Genomic DNA, 26324 nt, shown 5'->3' with positions numbered 1-26324 from the left:
TTTTTGGAATGTGGGAGGAAACCGGAGTACCCGGAGAAAACCCACGCAGGCACGGGGAGATCATGCAAACTCCACACAGGGAGGCCGGGGCCGGGATCGAATCCATGACCTCTGAACTGTGAGGCGGACGTGCTAACCAGTCAACCACCGTGCCGCCTGCATAGAACATATTTTTGAAAAAAAAAAAAAAAAAAAAAAAAACGTTTGTGTTGACTTCCACTTTAATGCCTGTTCACCCATCAAGTGTTGGTCATTTACAAACAAAAAACCCCCACAAAATGTCTACATCTATAACCACAAAACCAGGCTGAGTACAGATCAAACGCCACTTTGAAGCGATGGCTGGACAACACCGTCAGAGCCCATAAGGTTTTGACGTATAACAGGGGCAGTCCGCCCCCCACAACCAACAGTAGCTTGTTCCTGCCTGTCATTTCTATCGTTTAGCTTTTGATGACAGTTTTGTCAATGACATTAACACATTTCACTTCATTTTGATCTTCTCTATATTAAAAAAGAAATCAAACTTGACACATATCGTTGACAGTTAATACACATTAATACTGACATGCATGATTCCAGAGATGCTCTTTTACAAAAATGGACAAACAGGTTCATCCTCTTTATGCTCTGCTAAAAAGCCATAATTCGGTTTTCAGCAGTGCACATACTGTACATCAACTTTATAAATAAGCAAACATCATCGTGAGCTGACAGATTTTTTCATACTGATACAAACATTTCATTAAAAGAAAGTTGCCAGCCTTCACAATTTATGTTTAAAAAAAAAAAAGTCAGATTTTTTTGCATGACACGTCCATGTCATGTTTCGTTGTTTCATGGATCTTGGTAGCTTTCCGACACCTCTGCGGAAGCACCTAGGAGGGGGCTGACTGAAGCGGACCCTTGTGCACGTACTCCAGAGCTGTGGCGATGGTCCTCATGTCCATCTCGATGCTGCGGGCCCAGTTCTCCACATCACCAATTTCCTGTTTTCAAAACAAGCGTGTTCATTTCTTCCAATTATGGCAGAAGTTTGCAAATGCTTTCATTTCTACTAGACAACCTTTTTCTAAGGAGCAAGTTAGGATTAGTAGAAGAAGATGCCACTGGACTGGCCCAACTCAATGTCAGATTAGTCATTGTAAATACTGAACAGGTTTAACATTTAAAATTGCTGGTCCTGATCGATATCCAACCAGATCCTAGAGGGAAAAAAAAAACAAATCACTCCTAACGTATCCCACACCACAGGATAATCACTCACTCAGGATAATCTTTTCAAGAGATCCAACAATCACATCTTTGCTGACTTTGATTGGAATGTGGGAAAAATATTAATCTGGCCCAATTTTCAGTATGTGTGCACACCCCTTAAGACTGATTACGCAACTTGAGTTGATTCTTTCATTCAAATAAGTAGGACAAAGATGGATGACAAATACAATTTTTAGTAAAATGGCCAGCTCTGATTTCTACCTCCTCTGTCGATCTGAAATTTTTGTGCGTGTCACTCAACGTCATGCTTTGTGTGCATGCGTGTCACATTATGGGCTCATTACGTTCACAGTAGAAGTTGCATTTGTTTTGGGAATGTGAACGAGTACATAAAGGATTGGATTTAACAAAAAATCTGAATCGGGCATCACACCCTGCAGTGTGAATGCAGTCTTTAAAATGATGTTGCCTGGCTGACACCGCCTGGACAGCTAGCCAGCTACAATGTCTATCTAATATGTCAATATAATAAATGAACATAGCTGTAGACTGCGCATTGTGCCAGACGTGCACTGGGTATGAAAATAGGGCCCTTGGAATTTAGCCTGTTTTAAGTACCTCTTATCTTTTCTTACCCGGTTGGGTGTTTTAGACCTGGAAAAGTTGTTGATCTGTGTGAACTGTGGGCTCTTGAAGCCACATGTTACCTTCAGGGCCTGATTGAAGCCTTCCACCATGCTGATCCACTGTGCAGTCTGTTTGGAAAACTGACCGGCCTGCACTTGAAGTGTTTTCACCTCGTGGTCGAGCTTGCGCTGGTTGACATATGCCTGGGCCACGCTGAAAACGAGAAGCACCTCAGCTCAAAAAGAAGCACAAAATCCTCCACCGATGTTATGCTAGATAGCGGCAAATGATAACCCTACACAACCAGTAATGGAACATATTGCAAAAAAGTGGCTATGCACCAGCTACTCAGCACGAGCATGGCCAATGACAAGGTTTGGTGAACATGTTTGATAAAACAAGAATGACATATTACATGATTTGTACACCTGCTACATAACTTTGCAACTTGAATTATATTGGATTTTCCTTGGTATAATAAGACAACTTGTATCTTATAGTTCATATTTTCCTATTGTACTTCTCACGTCACCACACCAGACTCCTTTGTTTTGTAATGCTATGTCTCAATGTTATATTTTGCTTTGCAAATATTAGGGTTATCTGTATTTGTATCTTTTATATTTTATGACAATAAACGCAGGGCGGCACGGTGGTCGACTGGCTAGCACATCCACCTCACAGTTCAGAGGTCGTGGGTTCGATCATGGATCCGGCCTACCTGTGCGGAGTTTGCATGTTCTACCCGTGCCTGTGTGGGTTTTCTCCGGGTACGCCGGTTTTCCTCCCACATTCCAAAAAAAAACATGCATTGGACACTATAAATTGCCCCTAGATGTGATTGTGTGTGCCGATGTTTGTTTGTCTCTGTGTGCCCTGCGATTGGCTGGCAACCAATTCAGGGTGTCCCCCGCCTACTGCCCGAAGACTGCTGGGATAGGCTCCAGCACGCCCGCGACCCTTGTGAGGATAAGCGGTATGGATAATGGATGGATGGACAATAAACGCTATGAATTTGAATGTACATCGCAGTTAGAATGTACATCACAGTTAACTGTGTCCTCTGCATGCAAGATATGTTGGTTAACCTTTTTTGCCGCACTTATACTACAGGTAAGCGCGTCTGTTGTCAGAAAGTTGGCTTGGCAGTGAATCAAAGTTTGATTTTTTTTAAGACCACCTGGAATGTGGTAGACTTGGGATTTTCCACTGAAATTCCAACAGTGTAATAGTGTACCTTAGGTCTATTTAGTCACATTTACTATCATTTTGATGTCTAATGTTTGGGTCAACTGTTATATTATAAAGTTGCATCACACTACAGGAGAAGCACTAAGTGTGTAAACTGATTGTCTGTGTTTCTCAACATTTACAAATCAAATGTCGACCCAATTGAAAGTCATCATGTCAAAGCACCTAATTTACTACTTCTACTAAAATTAAATATAAAGATATTAAACGCCGCAAAACGTGAGGACGTTCTTACCCGACGTTGAGATGGTCCACCAGAGCTTCTGTAAGGCAGGTGGCTGCGGAAATAGCTTCACGTCTACGTCGTTCTGCGAAAGGACCAATAAAACGCAAAAATATTGAAATATATCACTATTAGCAGTGACGTTATAACGAGGCGTTTTGGACTGTAGTGTCGATTTTTTTATTTCTATTTATAGCACAGAAATATCCGGCTTTGACTTTTTTGTTTTTAGCATCTGCTAAATAGTGGCCAATCGGCTCAATAATGGCCGGTCGGGACAGCTCTGCTCACCCTGCTGCTCCTTCCGCTCGTTTTGCTTCGCCTGGTGCTCCTTCAGCAAACGAGACAACATCTTCATTCAAGTGGAAGTGTTTGGGAAGTTCGCAACAACGAATACAAAACACTGGCAAGATGCTCACAGCTGACAAGCAGTCACGAGACCACTGCGATGACGTCCTAGCGGACACTTCCGCGTTGCCCCTTAGATAAATGCCACTTTATTCTGATGAAAATAAAACTAAATAAAAATATGATGGAATGTAACAAAATGGGATATGATACACAATTTAAGTACGCGTTTGTGGTTTTATTTTTAATTCGTCTTTTAGAGAGATGACGTCAAACCAAAACAGCCTTTAAAATAAAAGTTATGCATTAAACAGGAACAGTCTTTCACGTTTTCGCGGTCATTGAGTCTACATCAAACTGACAAGCAGTTTTTTCATATGTTAGCTGTTACAAATTATCAGCCTTTACGAACAGTTTCAAGCAAACCTAGGGCGTATTACTTATAATTTATGTATTTTTATTGTGAAAATCTTACCACCGGAAAGGCTCGCATGTCTCTTGCTAACTATGCGAGCCTAAGGACTGGATGCAATGATGGCAAACAGACCGCAACCATAACGTGACAATAACCTCGGCCCGACGTAAGGAGGAATCAGCCCCGTGTCTCTTTATCGCCTGCCCACGTCAGGTACGCTGTGGTCTCGCTTGGGGCTCCCAATTTCCTCGACGGAAAGCCCGGAGCGCCGGTCGGCGTTAGCACAAATGCTGCGTTCAATGATTGTTTAATTATGTCAAGTTTGTCGACAACGGTACTTTCACGGCCAGCGCAAGAACTTTTTAGCATGTTTAGTCTTTTTTTTTCCACAAATTTCAACACCTGTCATAATAATAATTTAATGTTGATGTTATCCTTTCGGCTTTTCCCCTCAATAATTATCATAACAATTATTATTAGTATTGACGTCGACGTATAGCGTGATACGGGGGCCAGTTTGGCAAGTAGGCACCAGACGCAAAAGGTGTTAAGTGTTAACTATGGAACACCGTCCCTGATATTTTCTGTAAATTACAATGGACTATTCGGGGAGAAAGAATCGCATGCTAGCTTTAGCTCAGGGTGGGATTTTCTATGCTGCGGAAGCAACTCCCTCACTCCTCGAAATAGCCAAGCTTAACCAACCGCGTCATTGCATAACGTGATGTGAAGGCAGTGTCATTGGCGGATGGTATGTTGTTTAATATGCACGACATACACGCCTTCATGATATTGAATACAAGAACTGGATCACACATTTTCCATGCACTAATTTAGCTATGCGTTGATTACTGTGACTGTAGTCTCCTTATAACCTTATTTATCTTATTAAGACACCAAAACTGTCCAGTTATGAATTAGTATTTTTAACAAAAGTAATTGTCAGCATTTAATGCACTTAGCTGAAAGGTTAGGATGACTTTGGTAGCTGTGTAAACATCAAATAAACTGCTCCTTGTGTTCGCCAAATAGTGCTCCGACAGCTTGTGTTTGTTCTCTGGTAGCACCTCATCAACCTTTGCCACATGGCAATGGGACTGGCTGTGTAGTGCAGGTTTATATAATGTTATTGATAAACTTTTAAAGTGGCTAATTGTAAAAGGTTGTGCCTTTCATGTGCACATTCTATGGTAATAAGCGCAGGTGGCGATCATCCAAATCACTCTTGAAGTTGGTTGCATGTAATAATGCTGCATTTCCATCTCATGTTACAGTTGCTGGTTATTGGCAGTGTTATGGATGAACTATGAAGGCCCAATTACAAGTCACAGGTATCATATTATGCTTTTTTTTTTTTTTTTTTTACATTTTAAAACTATTCTCAGGTGTCTTAATAACGTATATGTGACAGGATTTTGTCTACAATATTCCAAGGGTCAAGAATTCTAGCTCGAACCCTTCTAGCCACAGATATTTGAACACAAATGGTGCATCAAGACATCTTGACAGACAATAACAATACTCACAGCCGTATTTTTTTCATGGTCACTTTCAGTAGTAGTGAACCTATTCTGTTTCGTTTGTGTTTGCATGACTTGAATTTTTTTTATTCATTTTAATGAGAAAAGATGACTTAAGATATGAATGGTGTGAGTTACAAGTGTGGTCACAGAACAGAATAAACTCGTATCCCACGGCACCACTCTATTTGCTGCTTATCAGAAGCTAGCGCTGTTAGCTGGCATGAATCTGTGAATTCAGCCGAAGTCAGTGCAGCTCTGTTTACCTTTTGGCCGTGACATGCTAGTGTTTTCAACCTTTTGAAATTGTTTTATATGTGTTTATGTCTCTGGCTTGAAAGTAGCTCTGGATATTTGTGCTGCCTACCTCCAATTCATGAGCAGAGAAGTATTATGTAGGGCAGTATTATGCAAATGATTTTCAATTAATATAATAACTTGTTAATTTCACACTTGATAGGAGGGCAGGCACAAACCGCATAAATTGTATTCAAGCAATGGAAAAGTCTTATTTTATGTGCCCTTATGTGCCCCTTAAAAGCCCATATCATGATATTTTAAGCGTTCCACAGTTTACTATAGGCATATGAAAAGTGCTATACAAATAAAATGTATTATTATTATTATTATATATATGATTATACAGTATATTACCTTTGGCACAATGGCGATCTAATTTCTTATTAAATATTAGTTATTTTGGTGGCTATATAACGTGGAAGTAAGATGCCTGGCTCACTAAAACCCGCTTCTCCCTAAAAGCCCTGTGTGGCTGCCTCGCCCCTTTCATGACGTCTCCCTAATGCTGTCCATGAAACAGTAAATAGTAATAATTAGGGCTGCAGCTAACAAATATTTTTGAATTTGGATATCATATTGAAAATTCTAGCGAATAATTGGGTATTCAGATAAAAATTAAAAAACATTTGTTTTGTCTGCTTGAAGCGGAAATCAACCCAAACATATTTTTCTCTAGGATATGTTCCCAGCAGGGCCACTAGTTGAAACACGGCATTCTGATTAATTTTGCGTTTGTGGAATATAAATTAAGCAGCAAAATGCAGTCATTTTTAGCCATCTCTGGGGGCAGCCATTTTGTCTTCTGTCGACTAAAAATGACATCACAACTGCTCAAAATGACCAAACACGGCTGACCTGTTTTCTGAATCTGAGCCGTGATTGGTCATTTTTGAGCAGTTGCGATGTCATTTTTAGTTGACAGAAGGCAAAATGACCAGTTAGCTTGATAACTTTTTCCTGACAGTGTACACGTATACAAGCAGATACTCAAGGCCTTACGTCCTCGATCCAGAGTCAAGTGGCAATCTTTACATGCGCCTCGGCCAGGGAGGCCGCTCTGAGCGCACTTTGATTTGACGCGTGTGCACGCGCACATACGGAGGTAGACTTCGGCAGAGCTCCGGCCAGGAAGGCCGGAGTCTTGCTCAAGGTGGCCGCTCATAGCGCCTCTTTCCCGGATACACTTGTTGGGCGTCCCGCTGGCTGCTTTGAGAAAGTGGGCGTGCGATTAGTCTGCAGGGGCGGTACGGTTGTGACTCACTCAATCCTATATGTATAAGATTGAGGACCCAATCGTTGTCTTGGTTTGGGCAGAGCTGGTTCTTAATGAGCAGGAATGCTCAGAGATGGGCAAATGGAGGAAAACACCACTTTGGGGGTCTTTTTGATGAGGTTAGGGTTTTAATATGGCTAAAAGCTCAACAAAGTTGATTTTGCATGATATAGGCCCTTAAAGATTCTAATTGAAAAATGATGTTGTTCCTCAGCAATTTTGAGCAATTATTACTATGTGATGTTTGGTATCCCTTCCCAGTGCTTTCTGCCAAACTCAAGGAAAACAAAAAGAACTGGTTCGGTCCCAGCCCATACGTAGAGGTAGCCGTGGATGGTCAATCAAAGCGGACAGAAAAGTGCAACAATACGCACAGTCCAAAATGGAAGCAGGCTCTCACCGTGTAAGTACCTTTTTTTTTTTAACCCTGCCTTTTTAGTGGGATATATTCCTTATTCTTCAAAACTTCTGCCAGGTCTTAACACGTCTCAGCTTTGCTTACAGAATCGTGACACCTCTCAGCAAGCTGATATTCCGCGTGTGGAGCCACCAGACGCTGAAGGCGGACATCTTGTTGGGAATGGCCACGCTGGAGATCTGCGACACCCTGAAGGCCAACGAGTTGAAATGTGAGCACTTGCTATTAATGTGCAGAGGAGTTGATATTTCCCCTCGGAGGTATGAAGGACTGGCTCAGACTTATCTGATCCAGGATCTATCAAGCGTGGACCCGTGTCTTGAAAATGAATGTCTATCAACAGCTTATCGTCCACGCTTTGCCAGAGGTTTTGCACCCTCATTACACAAGAGGCACCTGCTTTGTTTAGGGGAATGTTTTATAATGTGTTAGTGTAATTAACCTGAGATACTGGTCCTATCTTAGCTCTTGTCTCTACTTGTGTGTGTGTGTGCGTACATTCACTTGTGCATGTGTGTTTGTGTGTGAAAACTAGTGTAGGCCCCATTTTGCCAAGTGCAAGCCTAGCGCAAAGGCACAGTCTAATTGTGCGCATTAGTGGGGTTTTGTTTCTCCTGGTATTTTCAGACACCCACAGTTAGAAACGGGCATTTGCGCAGCTGTGGGAACGAACACAGCCGACTTGCTTCCCGACCAATGGAAGAGGCTCCTGGCATTCCCTTTAAATTCATTGTAGGAAAGGTGCACGGTCTACATCAGTGGTCCCCAACCTCTGTTCTACCATGGACCGGTTCATACAAGTCTATACCCTTCGCAGTCCTGGGGCAGGGGTGGGGGGCTTCGCAAATCTACCGTTTTTTAGAAATAATTTTTCGTCAATATTGAATGACTTTTTAGCCTAAGCGAAACGGCCCCCAAGTATGATGCTCTCAAGGCACTTACATTTGTTGACAAATCAGTTTTGAAATTTGCATTGACTGCACATGCTGTTGTGCATAGCAGCCTTCCTTCCTGCGTGGGAATCACTTTTCACCGTAAATCCTAAGTAGGTCTTCTGCTATTGTCATGTACCCTTCTTTTTCTTCATGGGCATAGCCTCTTGTGTTCAATTCTCACTGGGCCTTTTCCCCATTGCAAAGAAACTTTCCAAATATGTCTGTTTATCATTTGCTAGCTTGTGCATTTAATATTGGCGTTATGTGACGGAGACGACGTTACATACGTTGAGTCAGTCATAGATGGATGTAACGGAGAGAGTCCGGTCACTTTTCAAATTAAAATATTTTCAGCCTCAAGATAATAAATAAACCGGAAGTACTGTATGGTTTTTTTTTTCTTTCATCTGTACGGACAGCCGCGGCCTCGTCCAAAGTGGCCTGCCGCCCGGTACCGGTCCGCGGCCCGGAGGTTGGGAAGGGCTCTTCACCCTCTGACAGAAAAAAATGTTTTATCGCTATTCAATCTGGTGACCTGTGGTGCTTTCATTTCGCCAATCACCATGCTGACTGTGTGTATTATGTATATGAGGGGTGGGACTCAATTAAAAGCATTAATCTCTTTAATTAGAAGCCTTCTAATTAATTAATTGTGATTAATCACATTTTAATCATATAACCTAATTTGTCCTAAAACACTTTAGAAAATATATTTTAATGTATGAATGAAACAACGACAGATGTGAATATTTTTAACTCTGAATAAATGCATTTAACTACATTTCAATCTAAAACAGTAGAAAAAAATAACTGAGTTAAAGTCTCACTTTAGGACCAGGACAGTATCGGCTCTAAATGATTTCTGCATGGCATTTGAAAAGTTATACCACATGCACATAGCACGTTTTCTAATGATCTATCTTCTGCCACTAATAGTGGTCTACAGTCCAGAGCTACTACTTTGCTACTACTATTTTACTACTTAACTTGCTGTTTTTCTGTGGTTGTGTGGTCCTCAGTGTGCGAGGTGGTCCAAACGCTGCAGCTGTGCTCTGACAGAGATTCCCGGGATATCGTTGGTGACCTGTCTGTCTGTCTGGACGGCATGCATGTGGACCCGGAAGCCTTTTCCGCAGCAGAGAGAGACCATGGTGAAATGATTCTTCTACTACAACTCCAAAATACAGCAGACCGTGGTCCATTTTTCATTCATGTTGATTGTCAGTTGTCCTCAGCTTTGCAGAGTGCATTGCTGCCACCTACAGGACTGGAGTAGAATATTATAGATGACAGTTTTTATTATTGGAGTTGCAGTTTTCGTTAGTGCATAACTGCATGTGCAATTGACGGACCAAAATGTTAGAAAACACAATCAGTGCAGTTCTAGGCCACTGCAAACCAAAACCATCAATAATTAGTCAAAGGAAACATTTTTTCTGTCTTTTCATTCCAGCTTCTATTCTAAAAGATGGGGCGAGACCAAATGGAAGCGCTGGCAGGTGGAGTAAACTTTTTACTTTTCATCAAAACCCAGGACTCAACTATTTGTATACAAGCAATTAGAAAATAGATTTTCTCGAATATGTCCTCTTTAAACAAATAATAAACCCTCATCACAACCTTACATGCAAATATTGCAGGGCAAGCAGAGACGCATCACCCTCTAGTGACTTGGATGAGTGGGTCATAGTACCCGATGCTCGCACTGTCAATGGTGCGAGCTCCCCTTCCCATTCTCCAGGAGGCGGCGGTGGCTCTCGCCGCTCTGGATCGGCCCGGCCTTTTTCCGCACCCGGTAGACCTGCCGCCTCACCAAGTAGTACGATCACGTGATAAAGCTATGACATTCATTTCAATTTTTTAAATTGTTTAAAGCATCTCTAATTGTATGCCGCTGATCCTTCCAGCTTCGTCCAGCAGTTCCTCTCCTAGCGAGTTAAGCGAGGGTCCAGCAACTGACGCCTCCTCCCAGGCGTCCGCCAGCGGGGTTTCGGATCAGCACGTGGACTCGGGGGCAGCAGGAACGGCAGCGGGAGCTATTGCCAGGCCCCCTACGGCGAGTGGACCCAAACCAGCCACCCTGACAGCACCTGCCACAGCTGCTCCAAGAGTCTCGCCCGTGAGCAGCGGCCCCTTGCCACAAGGGTACAGACATCTTGCATTTACACTACTCACAAAAAATTACGAATATTCCGCCTTTGGGTGAAATTTTAGGATGAACATAATTCCACGATAGCCTTTATAGGTAAACTGAATTTGAATGTCTCTAAAGTTTTGAATGCACATCCAACTGCTCAGTGTTTCAGTACTATTTGTGGGTAATGTATGTTCTGCCTTGGGCTTGACATGCAGTCACACTGACGTGTCTCCTTTTGTTCAGTGCAGTTGGGAGCAGCGAGTGGACCAGAATGGACGCATGTACTTTGTAGATCACATTGAGAAGAGGACTACCTGGGAACGACCCGAGTCGCTGCCTACAGGGTAAGGCCTGCACCTGATGCGTGATAGTAAAGTCGTAAATAACAAGTGATGTGCACAAGTGCACAGATCCTGGTTTCGGTCCATTAGATACTGTAAATGACTATGTGTTAAATATGCTGTCAGAAGGCAATCCATTTGACACACAAACCTTTTTGAGATACACTCTTCATGCTATTTTTTGGCCACTTATTGCAATTTTGCTTACAGTGGTAGGCAAAGTATGGGTGGGCACATAATCCTGCTCATGATTAAACCTAACAACTTTGCCTCAAAAAGAGGATCCATCGTTAGTCCTGCAGTAGCTAAATTCACATGTAAGAGAAATTGTCAATCAAGTGGTCGTAATAGTGATGAAAGTACTAATTTGCAAACTATGTAATCTGCTCTATTCAAACTTGTGTATGTCACATGTTGAAAAAAAGCACACTTATGTAGAGGTAACTGTATACTACACTGTACATGGAGGTGTGTTGTAGAAGTTTTATTCAAGAATTAGTGGCTAGTGATATCATTGTGTGCACAGGTGGGAACGTAGGGTAGACCCCATGGGCCGTGTGTACTTTGTGGACCACATCACAAGGACCACCACTTGGCAGCGTCCCACGCAGGAGTCGGTGCGAAACTACGAGGAGTGGCAGCATCAGCGCAGCCAGCTGCAGGGGGCCATGCAGCAGTTCAACCAGAGGTTCATCTACGGGGTGAGAAGAGGTGGACCTTTAAAAATCAAAAGCCCAAGTTAAAAGAGTTTAGATGTTAAAGGCATTTTTTGTGCATTTTTGTGTTTTTTTTCCCCCCTTTCTTTAAGCTCCAGGACCAGTTGGCAGCCACGTCCAACAAAGAGTTCGATCCGATGGGCCCTTTGCCACATGGCTGGGGTAAATACCACCCATAACTGTAGTTGTTCACTTACGTACTCACTTAGAGGGGAAATCAACCCAAACACATGTTTTTCAAGAATATGTTCCCAGCAGGCCTACTAGTTGAAACACGGCATTCTGATTGTTACGTTTGTGGAATATGAGCTAAGTAGCAAAATCCACCCCTTTTTAGCCATCTCATGGTGCTGCCATTTTGTCACTTCTGTCATCTGAAAATGACATCACAACTGCTCAGGTCTCGGGTAACTACCAATCACGGCTGACATGTGTTCTGAAGCTGAGCCTGTTTTCCAAAGCTGAGCCGTGATTGGTCGTTACCTGAGCCCTGAGCAGTTGTGATGTCATTTTCAGTCGACAGAAATTACAAAACAGCCGCTAACAGAGTTGGCTAAAAACGGTTGGATTAACTCTTATTCCATAAACACAATATTTATCAGAATGGCTTGTTTCAACTACTGGGCTTGCATAGACCATATTCTTGAAAAAACATGTTTGAGTTGACTTTTTCGCTTTAAATGTTTTTCTCCTTTTTTTAATATCAGAAAAGAGGACAGACACAAATGGAAGAGTGTATTTTGTCCACCACCCGACTCGGACGACTCAATGGGAAGACCCCAGGACACAAGGGTGGGTGTGCATGGGCATAATGCTAATCTGAGCATGGTTGCTGCACAGTGAGTGTTGCGGCTAATCTGTCGCACAGTGTGTGGCCAATCACACATCATGGTCTTTTTCCATTTTGGGAAAAAAAAAAAGAATGAAAAATAAAACTTTGTCATCATTTATTTTATAAAAATACTTTTTTATTATAATTATAATTTTAAGAAAACATTCAGCTCAAAATGTCTGGCAGGACACCTTGTAATCATATACACTGTACCACATATAAAATAAGAATATATCCTGCCTTATATTGTGTTTAGTTGCCTTCTTAAATCCTAAACGGCCATATTAGACAGTAGGAGTTGATTTTTTTTTTTTTTTTTTGTTATGGGCAAAAGTGTTTTATAAAATAAATGAAGAAAAAGTTCTATTTATCCTTTTTTTTTTTCCTGCTGATCTGAAAAACTATCCGATCCGTGACCGATCCAAACCGTGACTTATGTGATCCGTTGAACCACTAGTGAGTACAAAACTCATGTGAGTAACCATGAAATCTGCACCCCTGACTATATTTTTAATATCCCATGTAGTAGTGGATGAAAATGTGAAATGCACGAGTATAAGCAATGAATGCAGCCAAAAGCCTCTTAAATATCCACTCTTCTTTTATTTCTGTACCATCTCCTCATTTTGTGTTAAAATGGCTACAGTGGCCAAGGCAATCTGCTTCTTCCTCGGTAATAGTGCCATGTTGTTTGTAGTTCAATGAAAAAAGAAAGTACAGTGTACGTGGCACCTAAACTTACAGGGGCTCCTCAGTTTGACAACATAGTTCCGTCACTACAGCGGCAACATAGGAATTTACATGTAAATTTTTCTGTAGCGCTTGTCCTCATTCGGGTTGCCAGTACGCTGGAGTCCATTAGCTATTTTTGCAATTTACCTTCCAAAATTAAGTTTCCTGAATCTGAATCAGTTTGAAATATACGACTGTTGTAATGATGTAGTCTTACCTGCAAAGGGCGCTATCCTTTCACTTTGCTCCTGTATTTCCTTTTAAAGTAACAAAGTGGATACGTGCAATTTTTTAAAAACTTTTTTGAAACAGCATGTGGCATTTCCGGTTAAATTTTATGTTATTTCTACTTCTCATGTCATGTGGCTATGCAATAATAATAATGCTAATGTTATTTAATCTGGGGTTTTGTTGGTATGCCCGAAATACTTACACATAACGCAAACTCAATAATGTAATGTAAACTATTCAGCACTATTTCAACATTGCTGTGGTGGTGCTTTTTAGGCTGCTGAATGACAAGCCTCTGCCCGAGGGCTGGGAGATGAGGTTTACCGTGGACGGCATCCCCTACTTTGTGGATCACAACAGGCGAACCACCACCTACATTGACCCTCGCACGGGCAAATCCTCGCTGTGAGTTGTCGGTTAAGCAGCCATAGATTTTTGATGGCTTTTTCTGGCTAAAATAGTCATACTGTTATTCCCCAACAGTGAAAATGGACCGCAGATTACCTACGTCAGGGACTTCAAAGCCAAAGTGCAATACTTCAGGTTCTGGTGTCAGGTAAGAAAGGCAGATTTTATTTGCATTGGAATTGAAACGCATTAGGCAAGGCAAGGAAGCTCCATTTAGGTAAGAAAGGCAGATTTTATTTGCATTGGAATTGAAACGCATTAGGCAAGGCAAGGAAGCTTCATTTAAATAGCACATTTCATATACAAGGCAACTCAATGTGCTTCACACAAGCAGAGACACAGCCCCTAAAATTATTCACAAACAAAACAGCTAACGACGTTTAGAATTAAAGCAGAAAAAAAACAAAAGTATCTTACCAAAATTACTATAAGAATGTTCATTGACAACATTTAAACACATTTGTGTTTGAAGACATTTAAAAGTAAAGAAATAAAAGTAGGTTTCTAACATTACTAAAAGGAAAAAAAACATAAGAGTGTTTAAAAGATTTTAATCAAAGGTATAGGAAAAAGAACCTGGATTTAAAAGCATTTACACTCGGGCTGACTTCACTTCTATTGGCAGCTTATTCCATTTGAGTGCAGCATAACAGCTAAATGAAGCTTTACCATGTTTACCTTGAACAGTGGGCTCCACTAATTGATCCAAGTCTGCAAATTTATTCCCGGTTTATATTCAGTCAGCTTTTCTTTCATATATTCAGACGCAGCGGTGGGCAGTTTACTAAATTTTACTGGTCCGTCATTCATCATCTGTCAGCGGCCAGGGTACAAGTCTGTCATTCGTCAGTCCGTCATCTTTTAAGCCAAACTGAATGGTAATCGTCAGTTGGTCAGTCAATCCATCAGTTAAATCTGTCACTTACTCTGTCAGAGGTCTGTGGGTCCGTCAGTCGATCAGTCAGTCCGACCCCCTACTCCCCAGCCCCAAAGAAATGTCAGCAAAACAGGACTCAGTCCGTCACTGACAGACGCGGTTAGTGACGGTCACACTTACGGACGAAATTCCACTACTATCATTTTTAAAAATTGTCCCGTTTTATGTCAATCGTCAGCAAAACGGGCGTTCATCACTGATGGACTGACGCACCGGTCCGTACGATTGACGGGAGCCAGTGTAAAATCTTTGGGAGTGGAGTACCCAAGCTGCAGCAGTCTGAATGTGCTTCAGCTGTTTGATGCTGTTTTGAGGGGGCCCACTCAGAAAATTATCGATCGTCGTTGATCGTTACAATAATCATGTTTACTGAAGTTAAAAACATAGATAAGTTTCTCCTGGTCTGCTTGGAGCATGCAACCCTTTAGTCTGGATATGTTTTTCAGATGGTAAAAGGCTGTTTTCGTCGTTGATTTGATAGGATTGCTGAAAAGTCAGCAATAATATTATCATATCAGCATCCCAAGATTTTGGACTAGGTGTTTGGTTTATAAAGACTCCAGGTGTTTTCTTTTTTTGTATTGCAGAAAACAATTACCTCTGTTTTGTTTTGTTTTTGTTTTGTTTTAGCTGAAGGAAAACTTTGATTCTTCCAGCTGTTACTTTGCTCCAAATAGTGACACAACACATTAATTAAAAGTCTGTCATTTGGGGACATTGATAAATATAGCTGTGTTTCATCTGCATAGCCATGATAACCAACATTGACGTTCTGAAGATTTTGACAGACAGAGGGTCCAAGGACTGACCCTTGAGGGACGTCACGTGTCATGGCCATTCGATCAGATTCAAAACTTTCAATGGTCACAAAACAACTCCTTTCCTGCAAGTAGGACCTGAACTATTTTATGACTGTTCCATTTAATCCCACTCAAGTTTCCAACCTGTTCAACTGAGTATTGTGATCAATTGCATCAAACTCAGTCTCTATCTCACTGCACTGAGATCCGATAAGACCAGGACGACACCTTTCCTGTATCAGTGTTCAATCTTATGTCATTTAGTACTTTAATAAGAGCATTTTCTGTACTTGGATGAGGTGAGAAACCTGATTGAAATGCATGAACAGTTAATTTAAATTCAAGAATTTGCTGAGTTGATTAAAAAACACCTTCTTGATAATCCTGGTTAAGAAGGGAAGGTTTCAGATGCGTCTATAATTTGCTAACAAGGAGACATCCAGTGTTCTCTTTTTTAGAAGGGGCTTAATGGTGGCTACTTTCAAAAGCTCGCCCGACTGCAGTGAGCAGTTGATTATTTGCTGTAACTCAGAGCAGATTTAACACTTGTTTTGAGAAAGTCATGTGGTATTGAGTCAAGACTAGTTGATGGTTTCAACTGCTCAACCAAATCTGTTATGTTTTGATCCATTATATTTGTATCAAATTCTGTCATGGTAATTGAATTATTCCTGGGTGATTTTAAGTGCTGCTTCATTACTATTTTTTATACTTTTATTTCCTCACAGCAACTGTCGATGCCTCAGCACATTAAGATTTCTGTATCCAGGAAAACCTTGTTTGAGGACTCATTCCAACAGGTAATGAAAAGAAGCCTTCATGACTTCTTCTGCTGGTGCTCAGTCATGTAAATCAGTGATTCTCAACTGGTGTGCTTTGGCACATTAGTGTGCCGTGAGAGATCATGAGGTGTGCTGCGGAAAATTATCCAATGTAAATTATTTTGACAAAAAAGAAAAAATAATAAATATATATATAAAAATAATATATATATACTGCATGTATATATTTATATATATATATATATATGTGTATATATATGCATGTGTATATATGTGTGTGTATATATATCTATGTGTGTGTATATATATATATATATATGTATGTGTATATATATATATATATATATATATATATATATATATATATATATATGTGTATATGTGTGTATGTGTATATATGTATATATATATATATATATATATAATGTTTATATATATATATATATATATATATATATATATATAATGTTTATATATATATATATATATATATATATATAATGTTTATATATATATATATATATATATATATATATATATATATATATATATATAATGTTTATATATATATATATATATATATATATATATATATAATGTTTATATATGTGTATATATGTGTGTATGTTTAAGGTACGTAACTAAACTGTGAATTGTTTTGCTAAGTGGTGTGCTGTGAATTTTTTTCTGATGTGATTGAACTGTTTCTTTCAAAGATCATGAGCTTCCATCCTCAAGATCTAAGACGGAGACTGTGGATTATTTTCCCCGGGGAGGAAGGTTTGGACTATGGCGGTGTAGCCAGGTAATCCCCTTCCCTTGGGTACTCTTTCCTCATATGGTTTCTCTGTGCCCTTCCATGTCTCTTTTTAAGGTTATATGTGTGTGCGTTTGTGCATGTGTGTGTGTGTGTGTGTGTGTGTGTGTGGGTGAGTGAGTGCAGGTGTGCTTGTGGATGTCTGTCTTTGTGTATACTGCGAGGGAGGGAGGGAAGGTGGCAGCGGGTTCTCTTTTTATGCTGTATTTTGACGTTCTTAATGTACAGCACTTTGAGTTGCATCTTGTGTGTGAAAAGTGCTATATAAATAAAATTTGATTTGATTTGATAATCTCACATCAGTGAACAAGGAGTGCATTGCTCTCTGTTATATTTATTCTTTCCTTGTGTCTCCACATTCAGGGAATGGTTCTTCTTGCTCTCTCACGAAGTGCTCAACCCCATGTACTGCCTGTTCGAGTATGCTGGCAAGGACAACTACTGTCTGCAGATCAACCCCGCCTCCTACATCAACCCCGACCACCTCAAGTACTTCAAGTTTATCGGGCGCTTCATCGCTATGGTAACCGCAGCTCAGTGTTCCATCAATCCGAAGTAGGCACAAGCAGCAATTGATGAAAAGAAAAAAAACATCAATTTGGGATTTTTTTTTTGTATTTCTACTGATATTAGATCAATCAATCACATTTTATTTATATAGCACTTTTCATACATAAAAATGCAACTCAAAGTGCTTTAAAACATTCAAAGCAAAACATAGAATTATCTTCAATCAAAAGAAAAGATAAATTATTTAAAAGTTGTTGAAAGCCAAACTAAAAAGGTGTGTCTTGAGCTTCCTCTTAAAAATATCAACAGTCTCTGCAGACCTGACATCCTCTGGCAGGCTATTCCAAAGGTGAGGACCAAAATGGCTGAATGCAGCCTCGCCATGCATTTTGGTCCTCACCCTTGGAATAAATAAAAGGCCGGCGCCAGAGGACCTCAGGATCCGCGAGGGCTGGTATGATAAAAGCAAATCAGATAAAGATGGCAGAGAATACTTAAAATGAAAAAAAAAGCACAAATGTCAAAATTGTTTTCAAGATTTTTGTTCACAAATAAGCACAAACTTCTTTGGACAGCTGAAGAGCAACCCAGGATAGAAACAGACCAAGGCTCGGAGCTAAATCTCTTCTACATGAAATGCATGCAAGAAAAATGTAACAAAGTAAAGGAACTGCAACGTGCTGACTGAAAAATATGAGTAACAAGTCTACAAGCAGCTTTGGATGATCAGTTTATGAGCTGAAAACACCCTCTCTCAAAGTAAGCAGGGAAAGAAAGAAACCTTACTCCATGTAATATTCCACTCCATTTATTTGTTTACTACAAAACAAAAATGTTGTTAAAACGTCTTGCACATGATCCTTTTGACAGCCTTTTTAGCCAGCACACTATCCATCCATTTTTGAGATGGCTTGCCTTCATTAGGGTTGAAGGTGATGAGAAACTCGGCTGACTTTCAGGGAGATGCCCTGGACTGGTCACAAGCAAATTACAGTCTACTTACTTATAGACAAACAACCATTCACTCGCACTTTCACACCTGTGCTCAATTTCCAATCTTCAATGAACCTATCGGACATGTTTTTGAATCAGGGAGAACCCAAAGTCTACACTGAGAGGCCTGAGCTGACATTCAAACAGCGAACTTCAGAACTGTGAGGCAGATGTGCCAACAACTTTTTAGAGTGCTGCCCAATTTGAATTCATTATGCCTTTCATACTTTTTGTGCGCAGCATAACTTTACTAACGACTTTAACACATTCAAGTGAGCTTTGTGTGGTTGAATAAAATCGAAATCTTAATGATCAAAAACAGATTATTTCATGGCCCTCTGGATCTGTTTTGGCAATGTTAATCTGCTAATTGAAACTGTTGCAATGTACTGTTTTAGACACGCAGGGCCTTATTTTTGTAGGCTGGCACATCATTCATTCATTTTTGTGCCATGGCAAGTCTCGTTTAGCGTGTTTGGGAATTTGGCAGACCGCAATGCGCTCGTTCTGGCGGACCGGGGACTTTTTCTTTCACACGCCACCGCCATACCTGACAATTTGGTGACAGAAAGTACACTACATTTTTGACAAGTTGAAAGCAGGTGTAAGGCACAGATGGTGAAACACAATTTTGGTGGATTTGATCAAGGTGCAGATAGAAAAATTCTGAGCTCCGCAGACATGTGTGGTCAATGTATTTATACTTTTTTCATAAATATGACAACAATGTGCATGAAACCCTCTGAATCATTGCATAAACCAATTCATTGAAAGCATTATTATCATCACCTTTAATATATTTTTAAAAGCACTCGCTTGGCTCAGCTATGTTGTGTTTGTGTGTGTGCACGTGCATGTGCGTGTGTGGTTGGAGGTGTGTCAAACACGGAAATGAGAAGGCCTGTTGAAGGCGGTCTCCAAGTGCTCATGTCAGAGCGGCCAACTTTAGATCATCCACCATTAGAGATGTTCTTGCTGTACCTTAGAAACGTACTTTGCGCGCCTCCATCTTCTATATGCACAGCGAGTCTGTTTATGCTTCCGCCATGTAGACCGCACGCTTTTCCTGCGCTGAATGTAAAGAGAATGAGTGTAACCACTTCCATCGGCATGGTTCCATGTCAACTGTGTTCACTCCCACAACAGCGCAAACGACTCTTTCTAACTGCGCTTGTCTACGAAAATATCAAAAGAAAAGTGCACCCATGTACACACTTGACTACAAGAAAATCGGGCCCGTAATGTGACTTTGTCAAATTTCTCTCTGTTCTGTAGTCAATGTACTGTAATAAATTAACTAGCTTTTCCCCCACGTGTTGTCATCTTAGGCTTTGTTCCATGGCAAGTTCATCGACACAGGCTTCTCGCTGCCCTTCTACAAGCGCATCCTGAACAAGCCTCTGGCCCTCAAAGACCTGGAGTCCGTGGATCCCGAGTTTTACAACTCGCTCATATGGATCAAGTAGGTTGGGGTGCGGGGGTTTCTAACTTTCGATGCTTGTCGATGGGTAGAAAGATGACAGTCTTTATTTGTTCAGTTTGTTTTGTTGTTAGAACACTATCAACAAGCTAATGTTATGAACCTTGGGTTTCCAAGGGATAACAACATAGAAGAGTGCGGTCTGGAGATGTTCTTCTCCGTCGACAAAGAGATCTTGGGTGAGGTCACCACACACGAGCTCAAGCCGGATGGCGGGAATGTCCAAGTGACTGAGGAAAACAAAGAGGAGTACATCAGGTGCCATTTTCGCACTCCAAGCATACACCTTGGAATCAAAAACTTAGGCCGCGGCGGGCAGCACATCCTTACTTTTTTGGTGATGTCAGGTTGGTGGCCGAGTGGAGGCTGTCCAGAGGTGTGGAGGAGCAGACCCAGGCCTTCTTTGAGGGCTTCAATGAAGTTCTACCGCAGCAGTACCTTCAATACTTTGATGCTAAGGAACTAGAGGTACTTGTGGATACCGTCGCGTGTGAGCTGTGAGGTCTAAACTCCGCAAGGTTTTTTTTCACTTTGCCCGCTCGCTTGCCGTCTTTAGGTGATGCTTTGCGGCATGCAGGAGATCGACCTCGTGGACTGGCAGAGAAACACCATCTACAGGCATTACGCTCGGACCAGCAAGCAAATTTATTGGTTCTGGCAGGTCGGTACTGTGCTCTTCTAATATACAGTACAAATATACAGTAGTATATGTCCTCAAATGGTGGCTTCTCTTATTACTGTATAAGCACAGACATGTTCTTATTCTCTTTTAAGCAGAACAGTAACAGGTGCTGCCACTAGGTGCATATACCATGGTGCCTGGAGATTCGAGTTTTGTTCTGTGACCATGATTGTAACTATGGCTGAACGATTAATTGCATTTGCAATATAATCCCAAGTTGGAAAAGTGTGATTTTGTCATCGCGAAGGCTGCGGTTTAAATGGTCATTACTTTACTGACAGAGGGGGGGGGGATTCACCGAACACTAAGATAACGCTGCCGCAGCTACAGCATGCTTGATCATTTTCACCTCGCATGGTTAATACTTCCAGCGCGTGGGGAAAAAACCTCACCATGGACATGTGTTGTCTCTTTTGTAATGTTTTGGCTGCCTTCGTATGTCGGAAGGCGTGTGTGAGGAAGTGAATACCATCAGAATCTAATATCGGCCCATGCCTACTCAAAGCCCCCGTATCTCGAATCATCATCCCACCCATTGAAATAAATGGAAATACCTTTAATCCATTCCAACATTCCCAATTGGCATTCATCAATACAATACAATACATTTGTATTTATATAGCGCATTTCATAACAGCTAGAGCTGTAACAAAGCACTTTACATACAAACAATCAAAATAACATAAAAAAAACATCAAAACTTTCATTCAAATACATTGTACTTAACAAAGATGCTAATACAGACCTCTTTTCATTGCTCCTGCCTTTCTGTGTGATCTACCAATAGCTCTCGTACATGCTGCTCTGAAAGTACTCAAAAAATATTTTCTGGGTTGATAAAATCCAGCTAGCAACAGTGTTGGTTGGCCTAGCCTCAGAATGTCTGTTTTTTTTTCTTGAAAATGTATTTTTAATCATAGTCAACATTGCCCTTGCCTATAAATCAATCTTTGGTGCACATATTTAGCTGAACCAAAGTGCCAGCCAGTTTCAGACACTCCTTTATCCTAATACAAATTCATTATATATAAATACACTAAGTACTGTACCTAGCATTGAATGTCTGGACTCATAAAAATACATCTTTGAGATTGTATTATCAGAGAACAGAAAAGTGCCTGTGTCACTTTGAGCTTTCACAAACGCGCAGAGTAGATTTTTCTTGTGATTGGTTAAACAAAACAAAAACAACCATGTCAATGGTGTGTGTGTGTGTGTGTGTGTGTGTGTGTGGTCGCCGCCAGCATTTGGATTTCTGACGGCCTTCGGCAAATTACATTTACATGGCAAGTGGCAACACATAGAAGCTGAAATCTGATTGGAAAAAAAAAAGAATTGAATCAACCCACAAACTCCTGGAAAATGCACAGCCAAGACACATGCAATCAAATGAAGATAATACACCGTTGGAAACAAATTATCACAATTTCACCTACGTTGTAAATGTCGGTCCTTGCCTCTGAAAGCATTTGGGTCAGCAGAGAAGGCCTTGAACATCCAACAATGTCTGTTTGCAGTTTGCAAAGGAGATGGACAATGAGAAGAGGATGCGACTGCTGCAGTTTGTGACTGGAACATGTCGCCTTCCCGTCGGCGGCTTCGCTGATCTCATGGGTACTTAAGTCACATTGTCCTTGTTTCTTATTATTATTACTAATTTGGTTTGCTTCATTTACATTTTCCACCTTATTTGATTTATTTTTGTCATTTTTTTTTTTTTTTATATAATAAATGAAGGAAGCAACGGCCCGCAGAAGTTCTGCATCGAGAAGGTGGGCAAAGAGAACTGGCTTCCGCGAAGCCACACATGGTACGTCAAGTTTACTTCTTACATACACATACTGATACTCTGGCTCAGTTTTAGTGAGCCACATTAAACATGCAATCTTGCAATAGTTTTACAAACCCCCCCTTCTTTGTTTTGTTTTTTAGCATATGTAGTGTTCAAACCTCCAAGCAAGATGAAACAAGTGTTAAATAAATGGGGAACAACTGTGTCTATTTTTTCTACCTGACCTTTCAAAAAGACCAACTTGTGCTTGCGAAGTTCAGTCCCCTTTTGAAAATTCCTGGTTGATGTTGGCATGGAGGGAAGTGAAGTACCGCTGAGGATGTGAAGCCTTGCTCAAACGAAGCCAAACATATGAGGCAGAATAATCCTGCAGAAAACCTCCCAGCATAGACCAGCATATGCTAGTTTTGCTGTGTATTTGTGTTGGTGTTGCTGTTTTGTTTTTGTTGTTTGTTTGGTTTTAGTGGGGTTGCCATTACATTCAACAAAAAACTGTTAAAACGTCCAACGTGTTTGACTTCACATTTTTTATTTTATTTATTTATTTTTTTTATTTTTTTTTCCCCACTCCTCCCATTTTGAGAGTGAACTTGGTAGGCAACACCACTCAGCGTTCTTGTCCCTCGATCTCATTTCCGTCAAAGTGCATGAGTGAGATTGCACGTAGCTGGTACCTCGCTTGCCGAATGTAATCTGTTCAATCACTGCGTTCAGACAAGCTCTTTATCATACGTGCAACAACATGCCCATATTTGGAAGTGCTGACGTAGCAGCCGACCAGGAAGTAAAAAGTGATGCCTTCCCCACTGGTTTTAGATGAGAAATCCATCTTTCATTGTTACAAAAGTAAGCCCAGTCTTTGGTCGTTTTTAAAAATTCAAATCAAGAGGAGACAAGATGTATCTTTCAGTGCCTATACAGTAAATGCACTTTATTTATTAAGGCTTCCTTCATTGTTCTCATGCCGCCAAAGTAGCAGTAAATCGCTTGCCACTCCCTCTCCTATTTCAAACACTTTCTGATGTCACAACGGCGCCACCGTAAAGTAGAATATATTTCAATCCGTGGGGATTTGGCGCCGTGGCAGATGTCCGAGTACGCACAGCGCCGCTCAGCAATGCTCCATTCTGTGGTGCTGCCCCTCACCACACACACAGTGAATGAGACTGACAATGGCGCGCTGCCATTTCAGAGTGAAAAATGCTTTAAGAGCCGCATGAAACCCTGCAAAGAGTCGCGGGTTGGCCAGGCTTGTTATAGCGCCTCCATAGTGGCGACAGCTGCAACTGCAGTTAAAATACGTGCTGCCGCAGACATCAATCAAGCTGTGTTGCCTAATATCAATCGCTCTGGCTGGAGGCGGGCACCAAATTAGCTGGAGGCCGTCGGCTCTCAATTTTGAATGCAGGAAAAACCCTGGTTATTTTAAAAGGAAATGAAAGACTTCCTGGTCGTAGGACGGCATTGGCAGATATTTTTACATTCAAGAGATGTGCCAGTTCCAGATAAGGACGTACTGTACTTCGCATGAAAAGGTATAAGGTATGTCCTGAATGTTAACAGTTAACATAACAAATTTGTGATCCACCTTTTTCCTTCACCCAACACATACTTTATCCCAGATTACACACACAAGACGGGCTCGTTGTGTTTCTGCCAGTCGTCAGTGAGTGAAATGCATCGTTTGGCATAATCCATGGTATTGCATGTGTTGAACCACTGAAGGGCAGACTTTACCTGTGCAGTATTACGGCAGGGAAAGCACATGAAAAAGTGTTGTTGCAGGCAGTTAATAAAGGTGGCTCAGTGGCATCGCAGAAGAGAACAGTGGTCTTGCTTTTTAAAAGAACCCAAACAAAACACCTCAGCCGGTACTTCACATGGTTAGGGACGATTAGAGGAACGGATGAAAACCCACTTCCCTCCTTGCTTAGTCCGTCCTTTTAAAAAATGTCTCATCATCCGTCCGTCAACAAAATGTCCCGGATGGAGGGACCGGTCCGTCCCTGGGACAGAATGCCCATCTCTGGTACTACGTCAGACATCTCGTGTGGGGGAGGAGACTCGATTATCGCTTGGGAGATTATGCGTGTGGTATGATTTGTGGGTCATCTGTAGTACACCACACACTGTAAAATCAGTAAAGCACACATGCCGATTTTTTTCAGGGTGTCTCACATTTAAAAAAAAAAAAAAATGGTTATAATATTGAAAATCATAATGTTTTGCTTTACCTTGCTTTAGCGTTTTGATGGTATGAATATTGTGGGATAGTTACTAAAAAAACCAGGAATAAACTATTCTTTGTCCTTATTAGTTAAACACATAATGACGTTTTTCCTTAAGAAGAGCAAGGGACTTCTTATGGGTGGAAAAATAACGTTACAGCCACTTGGAGATATGTTTTTTTCCATTTGGGGAATTGTTTCTTTCTTGTGACCTCATTCACACTAATGACCATTTCTGATTGTGTTATTTCTGTCCCTCTTTTGTCCCGTCAAGCTTTAATCGTCTGGACCTGCCTCCGTACAAGAGCTACGAGCAGCTAAAGGAGAAACTCATGTTTGCAATCGAGGAGACAGAAGGTTTCGGGCAGGAGTAACCACAGCACGCTGCACCTTCTTCATGGCGTCTCTACAGCCAAGAGCAGCGTTGATCTCAACATCACATCAACCGTATACAATCATAGCTGCTTCAAGAGCTGTTTGAGTCCTAGTCAGACAATTCTCCAGCTCCCCTCTGCATCGGCTCTGAAGTCACAACATTATGATGTGCGAGACCATGCACTCAGATTTTATTTTCAGAATTCATTTCCACTTTAATCCCAACAAAAGTGTTCTGACGGGACTAAGATGTAGCACACGATGTTCCTTTCTTCACCATTTAAAAAAAAAAAAAACGTGTCACTTTTCATTTCCCTGCTTTCTTGAACATAGTTTGCACATGAACTCAGAGCGGCAAAGACCGCGTGATTGTCCCGGAAAGAGCTTGTATTTTTTTAAGTGCAATAGTTTTGTAGCTCTACCAACAATCGTTTCTGATCACTTTATGAGATAAGTTTCCACTTTTTAGTGCTGATTTTACGCTCAGAATAATTTGTTTTTATTTCATAGGACCAAACTTTCCAGAAAAAGGGACACCTATGTAATATAAATATGTTGGACCTTGAGGGGCCGTTTTGTAATTGCGAATGAGTAACAAATAATTGGTTTTAAAAAAAATGTTACTGATGAAGTGGGAACAATCCTGTGTGATAGATTTGTAAAATAATGTCCTATTCCCACTGAGTGGTAGCAAAGTCTTTTGTGTATGTCTTTAAAATAATCCTATAGGTAGATAACCAAGAAGCGTAATCATAAGTATTTAGTAGGTTAAGTGACTAATGCAGTCGAAATACACTTGTTTACTATCTAAATACATATAATTCACACGTCGTCATTCTTTTTGTGATTGTGGTTTGGAAATAAAACACGGGTGGCTCTAGTTTTATAGGGCATCTTACACGCTGTTTGCAAGACAGCCATATTTAGAATATAAACAAAAAAAACAACACAAAACTGTCAGTAATTATATAATTTACCTATAAAGTTGCATACCTTAACTTCA

At 40.9% G+C, this 26324-nt stretch overlaps 2 protein-coding genes across 5 annotated transcripts; one reads left to right on the top strand and one right to left on the bottom strand.

Annotated features, from left to right (window-relative positions):
* Positions 1-203: 203 nt before the first annotated feature.
* On the bottom strand, positions 204-4747 carry bloc1s1 (biogenesis of lysosomal organelles complex-1, subunit 1). Of its 2 annotated transcripts, XR_015088107.1 has the most exons (5): positions 3611-4747; positions 3332-3404; positions 1926-2058; positions 1067-1205; positions 853-989 (listed from the first exon to the last, which is right to left on the bottom strand). XR_015088107.1 is itself a non-coding variant. In XM_086040404.1 (4 exons), exons 1-4 carry the CDS (start codon positions 3675-3677, stop codon positions 879-881), a joined length of 384 nt encoding a protein of 127 aa, XP_085896530.1. In that variant the 5' UTR covers positions 3678-4740; the 3' UTR covers positions 204-878. The 2 variants fall into 2 exon arrangements, 1 of the variants encoding a protein (XP_085896530.1); XM_086040404.1 differs by lacking the exon at positions 1067-1205 and having other exon boundaries at positions 204-989; positions 3611-4740.
* LOC147141692 (E3 ubiquitin-protein ligase Itchy-like) lies at positions 4136-26324 on the top strand. 3 transcript variants are annotated; one of them, XM_086040403.1, is made up of 24 exons: positions 4136-4295; positions 5357-5413; positions 7437-7578; positions 7680-7804; positions 9548-9679; positions 9982-10027; positions 10169-10323; positions 10436-10673; positions 10914-11009; positions 11533-11707; positions 11815-11884; positions 12430-12514; positions 13794-13922; positions 14001-14073; positions 16391-16462; positions 17161-17249; positions 17625-17784; positions 20093-20226; positions 20362-20502; positions 20592-20712; positions 20801-20905; positions 22444-22540; positions 22664-22736; positions 25221-26324. In XM_086040403.1, the coding sequence occupies exons 2-24, from the start codon at positions 5389-5391 to the stop codon at positions 25318-25320; spliced, it is 2583 nt and encodes an 860-aa protein (XP_085896529.1). In that variant the 5' UTR covers positions 4136-4295; positions 5357-5388; the 3' UTR covers positions 25321-26324. The 3 variants fall into 3 exon arrangements, with proteins under 3 accessions (XP_085896529.1, XP_085896528.1, XP_085896527.1); XM_086040402.1 differs by having other exon boundaries at positions 10169-10347; positions 11821-11884; XM_086040401.1 differs by having other exon boundaries at positions 10169-10347.

This window comes from Filicampus tigris, chromosome 9 (genome assembly GCF_054856515.1).
Source record: "Filicampus tigris isolate MCC_2025a chromosome 9, RoL_Ftig_1.0, whole genome shotgun sequence".
In the NCBI taxonomy this organism is placed as follows: domain Eukaryota; kingdom Metazoa; phylum Chordata; class Actinopteri; order Syngnathiformes; family Syngnathidae; genus Filicampus; species Filicampus tigris.
This window is presented reverse-complemented; position numbering and strand designations above follow the sequence as displayed.

Excerpts from the sequence above, each read along its gene's own strand:
- bloc1s1 (XM_086040404.1), bottom strand. The coding sequence starts at position 3,677 with ATGAAGATGTTGTCTCGTTTGCTGAAGGAGCACCAGGCGAAGCAAAAC. Across the intron at positions 3,405-3,610 it reads CGAGCGGAAGGAGCAGCAGG|AACGACGTAGACGTGAAGCT; the intron begins GTGAGCAGAGCT and ends GTCCTTTCGCAG. Across the intron at positions 2,059-3,331 it reads GTGGACCATCTCAACGTCGG|CGTGGCCCAGGCATATGTCA; the intron begins GTAAGAACGTCC and ends TCTCGTTTTCAG.
- LOC147141692 (XM_086040401.1), top strand. The coding sequence starts at position 5,389 with ATGAAGGCCCAATTACAAGTCACAG. Across the intron at positions 11,010-11,532 it reads CCCGAGTCGCTGCCTACAGG|GTGGGAACGTAGGGTAGACC; the intron begins GTAAGGCCTGCA and ends TTGTGTGCACAG. Across the intron at positions 12,515-13,793 it reads GAAGACCCCAGGACACAAGG|GCTGCTGAATGACAAGCCTC; the intron begins GTGGGTGTGCAT and ends GGTGCTTTTTAG.